Source organism: Andrographis paniculata, unplaced genomic scaffold, assembly GCF_009805555.1.
Source record: "Andrographis paniculata isolate CXL003 unplaced genomic scaffold, ASM980555v1 Contig37END, whole genome shotgun sequence".
NCBI lineage: Eukaryota > Viridiplantae > Streptophyta > Magnoliopsida > Lamiales > Acanthaceae > Andrographis > Andrographis paniculata.
This window is the reverse complement of record NW_026137570.1, coordinates 56763-62116: the sequence shown is the minus strand read 5'-3', so window position 1 is coordinate 62116 and position 5354 is coordinate 56763. Positions and strand designations below refer to the sequence as shown.

General features: G+C 33.9%; 1 protein-coding gene across 1 annotated transcript; it reads left to right on the top strand.

Annotated features, from left to right (window-relative positions):
• Window positions 1-2902: 2902 nt before the first annotated feature.
• Window positions 2903-3388, top strand: LOC127250413 (uncharacterized). Its single transcript, XM_051273698.1, has one exon. The coding sequence runs from the start codon at window positions 2903-2905 to the stop codon at window positions 3386-3388; it is 486 nt and encodes a 161-aa protein (XP_051129655.1).
• The last annotated feature ends 1966 nt before the right edge of the window (window positions 3389-5354 follow it).

Genomic DNA, 5354 nt, shown 5'->3' with positions numbered 1-5354 from the left:
ATGGCTATCATTTTTTTAATTTTTTTTAGCCAATATTTTTTTCAAAGGGCTTTTTTTTTTTTTTTGTCCAATTGATTTTATTTTTAAACCCTATTTTTTTGGACTTTTTTTTTGGCATAATTGATTGTACTCGGAGTTATATTCCAAGTTGTCAACGTATCCGGTGAAGGAATCAAGTCATAACGTAGTTCAAAACAAATTGAATTTGTTTGATTTTGTTAAACAGTTTATTCTCATGTTAAGAAGTCTTGTTAGAAAGTTTATCCTCATTCCAAGAGATTGAAGAAAGTTTATCCTCGTTTTCTAGGAGGCTATAGAAAGTTTATTCTCTTTTCAAAGAGATTTTAGAAAGTTTATCCTCATTTCCAGGAGATTGAAGAAAGTTTATCCTCTTTTTTAAGAGGCTGTAGAAAGTTTATTCTCTTTTTTAGGAGATTTTAGAAAGTTTATCCTTGTTTTCAGGAGATTGAAGAAAGTTTATCCTCGTTTCTAGGAGGCTGAAGAAAGTTTATCCTCGTTTCTAGGAGGGTTGTAGGTATGACTGCCCCCATTGTTTGAAGTGTTGTATTTCTCGTCTTCTGAGAAATCTTCAGTAGGCTGTCCACACATTCCACTAGACATTATGCTCAATTTTATATCATGAGCGCAAGTGTCGAGTTGTTCAAAAGTATAGGGTCGGATCCCTTGTAAGATGTATTTCAAGCCCCACTGTATTCCTTGAATGCACATTTCTATGCCAGAAGCCTCGGACATATGGTCTTTGCAGTTGAGGCTTATACTTCTTCAACGGTTGATATAGTCAATTACTGGCTCATCTTTCCACTGGTTGATATTGGTGAGTTCGGTCATGCTGATGGTTCTTTTCATGCTGTAGAACCGATTCAAGAACTTGTGCTTTAATTGTTCCCAATTTTCAATGGAACCAGCCTCTAAGTCAATGTACCAATCGAAGGCGTTGTTGTTTATGACTGCACAAATTGTTTGACTAGGAGGTCTCCATATGTTCCAGCATCGTTGCATATCTCAAAAAAGTGCGCTATATGTTGCTTTGGGTTGCCTTTGCTGTCAAATTGTTGAAACTTTGGTGGTTGATAGCCCGTTGGCATTTTGAGGGCGTCAATCCTTGCAGTGTAAGGCTTGACGTAAGTGTGCGTCAATCCTAAAATCTCGTATTATTAAACTAGATAAAAATATGGGAGAAAAGAAATGGTGAAAATGAAGTGTATAGAATGTATATTATTGTGTATATATGGTGTGTTTAGAAGAGATATTTATAGGGAGAAAAGCTTTTAGAAGCTTCGCGGTTACAACCGCCTATAAATAACTACTTTTAAAAATAACTACTAACTACCTCTAAAAATAGCTATTAACTACCTCTAAAAATAACCATAAATAACTACCTCTAAAAATAGCTACTAACTACCTCTAACAATAACCATAAATAACTATCTTTAAAAATAGCTACTAATTACCTCTAAAATAACAACTAATATAAATACTCATAACTTGCTAAAAACTACCTATTTTTTTATAAGGTTCTAGAATAAATATTACACTAAAATAGCCAAAAATTGGCTAAGTGATGATGCAGGAATTAAATATGGGAGAGTGCATGAATAAATGCAGTGTGACTGGAATAAATGCAGGAGCTGAGGGAGGTTGGGCAGATTTAATGCAGCCGCCGCTTGTTTTCCGCATAGCCGTCATCGCTCATTTTCATGCAGAGATTTCCACTCCGTTCACGGAGTCCGCGCCATCCGCCATTTTCGTTTTTTAAAGCGAGTTTTGAACTTCCAAACAAGTTTTCAAGCATTATCGCACATTTATAAATAATAAACACTTTATAAATATTTATTTAAATAAATAATAAATAAAAGTAATTTAGCCAAAATTAAATATTTAAATATCACATAAATAATGCTTAAAAATATAATTTAAGAAACTTATCAGTTAATTTAAATTATACACCAAAATAATTATAAATTACACCTAAAAACTAATAAATTAATATTATACACACAAAATGAAATAAATACAATTGTTAGAGTAAATTAACATAAATAATACCAAAATTTGACATAAATAAATAAATAATTAAATAAATATAAGTTATAAAATATGACAAAATCAAGAGTTATCAACCACATATATATTTATATACATACATATATTAATATTCCAACACAAACATATATATATCTATACATATATAGCCGTATACCTATATATATTTATATACATACCAGATAGTATTTTATTATTATTATATAACACGTTATCAGCACGAAGGTTCTTGTCTATTTTATTTTTGGTAAGTTTTTTTTTATACTATCTATATTACCTATTTTCTAAATTACGGAATATCTTGCAAAATTTTCTTTTAAACCATTGTCTCTCACCGACAATAATTTTCTGACTTGGTCCCTGGATGTAGAAATGCATTTAGTTTCTATGGGCATTTGTTCATACAATTTCCAGTGAAAATGAGGCTACAAGCCAAAATCGGGCTAAGGCTATTATTTTCATCCGTCATTATTTGGACATTCCTCTACAGTCTGAATATTTGACGGTGAAAGATCCATTAGATTTTTGGAATGAATTGAGGGAGAGATTTGGACACTTGAAATATATCACTCTCCTGAAAGCCCGACATGATTGGCTTAACCTGCGGTTGCAGGATTTTAAAACTGTTACGGAGTACAACTCTGTTATCCTTCAGATTACATCTCAGTTGAAACTTTGCGGAGAAATTGTTATTGAGAATGATAAATTGGAAAAGACTCCCTCTACCTTTCATGCTTCGAATGTTGTGTTGCAACAACAGTATCGTGAGAAAAATTTTCAAAAGTACTCATAACTCATTACATGTCTTTTATTAGCTGAACAAAATAATGAGCTAGTGATGAAAAATCATCAGTCCCGGCCCACTAGTTCCAATCCGTTTCCTGAAGCGAACGTGACATTTTCTGAACGAGGCCGAGGACGTGGTAGAGGCGGTGGACATGGTCGTAGTCATGAGAGTCAACACGGTCGATATACTCCTTACAATCACCATAGTCTTGACATTAACAAGAAGCAGAGTAAACCCCAATATGGGGATATAGCCGAAAAGACTAAACAGGGAAAGAGGCAAATCGACATTTGTAATCGGTGTGGCATTGAAGGCCATTGGGCCAATACCTGCAGAACAGTCAAACACCTAGCCGATCTTTATCAAGCCCCACTACAGAAAAAGAGGAAAAAGGTCGAGACTAATCACGTTGATAACGATGACGACCCTGATGATGATCTTCTGGATTACGACACAAAGCATCTTGATATAGCAGATTTTGTCGTAGATCCAACAAACCCCAGTGACAGACATACTATGTCATTTTATATTTTGTAATATTTAAATTATCACATGTTATCTTTTTGTAATGCATTTTGTAATACATAAATCTGCCTTTATTAATGCTGCGTTTATTTATATTTGAAGGTTAAATGGATGCCAATCAAAATGATGCAAATATATGTTTCATTGACAGTGCAACGACACATACTATATTGAAACACGAAAAATATTTCTCCTATTTGAAAAAGGAAAGAATGAATGTCAATACAATAAGTGACAATGCAAAATTAATTGAAGGCTCTGAAGAAGCTATTATATTTCTCCCCGCGGGGACGAAAATTGTAATACAGTATGCACTGTTGGCCACTAAAGCTCGAAAAAATTTACTGAGCTTTCATGACATTAAAAAAAATGGTTATCACATTGAAACTATGAGTGATACTGATGGTGAATTTTTATTGATCACCAATATCATTGATAAAATGAAATGCATCATTGAGAGATTACCCTCACTCTCTACTGGTTTATATTATGCCAGATTAGGTGTTGTTGAAACACACCTCACGGTAAATAAAAAGATTACCGATTTTCAAATATGTCATGATCGCCTTAGGCATCTTGACAGTATAATGATGAGACGAATAATTGAGAATTCACATGGCTATTCATTAAAAGGTCAAAAAGTGTTAAACTCAAATGATTTAACATGTGTTGCCTGCACTCAGGGAAAATTAATAACTAAGCCATCGTAAGCTAAAGTAGGTATTGAATCACCTACATTTTTGGAAAGAGTACACGGGGATATTTGTGGACCAATAGACCCACCGTGTGGGCCATTTAAATCTTTTATGGTGTTTATTGATGCATCTACGAGATGGTCCCATGTATGTTTATTATCTACTCGCAATGTGGCATTTGCGAGATTGCTTGCCCAAATTATTAAATTACAGGCACAATTCCCCGATAATCCAATTAAGACTATACGTTTGGATAATGCTGGTGAATATACATCGAATGCATTTGATGATTATTGCATTTCGATTGGAATTAATGTAGAGCACCCAGTTGTTCATGTTCATACACAAAATGACATGACAGAATCATTTATTAAAAGATTGCAATTGATTTCTATAGCATTACTGATGAGGTCTATGCTGCCCGTTTTTGCTTGGGCAATGTAATCTTACATGCAGGAACACTCATAAGAATGAGGCTGACAAGCTATCATAGCTATTCCCCTATGCAATTAGTTTTTGGTCACTAACCAAATATATTTCATTTACGTATTTTTGGGTGTGCTGTTTATGTTCCTATTCCACCCCCCAAACGTACAAAAATGGGTCATCAACGTAGATTGGACATTATATCGGATATGAATCGCCGCCAATTATAAAATATCTTGAACCTATGACGAGTGATTTATTCACTGCAAGATTTGCAAATTGTCATTTTGATGAATCCTATTTTCCGACATTAGGGGGAGACAGAAATGAACCAAAAAGGAATATTGATTGGAAAATCCCATTGAATTTTTGTGATCCTCGTACAAAGCAGTGTGAACTAGAAGTTCAACGCATTATACATTTGTAAATATTGCAAATTAATTACCGGATGCATTCAATGACTCGAGTAAAGTCACCCGATCATATATTCAAGCTGCTAATGCTCCGACTAAAATAATTGTCCCTGATGGACAAATTGGAAGTGCTAATGAATCGGCGACACGCTTGAAGCTTGGTAGACCACTTGGTTCCAAAAATAAACATCCTCGAAAAAAAAGATGAATTCATGATAATCATGAAAATATCAGGAATGACATTGATAAACTTCAATCTAATGAGGAAGTCAATCCTGAAATAATTGCTCCAGAAGAGCATGATCTTGAAGAACATGATGAGATTATTGAAAACTCAATTAACTATGTTACTTCAAGAAAATATTGGAACCGTAAAGAGGCAATTATTGATAATGCCTTCGCATACAATTTAGCACTTGATAAAATGGAAGAAAACGAGGATCC

Bases quoted from the DNA above. Each gene is read 5' to 3' on its own strand.
- LOC127250413 (XM_051273698.1), top strand. From the start codon at position 2,903: ATGAAAAATCATCAGTCCCGGCCCACTAGTTCCAATCCGTTTCCTGAA.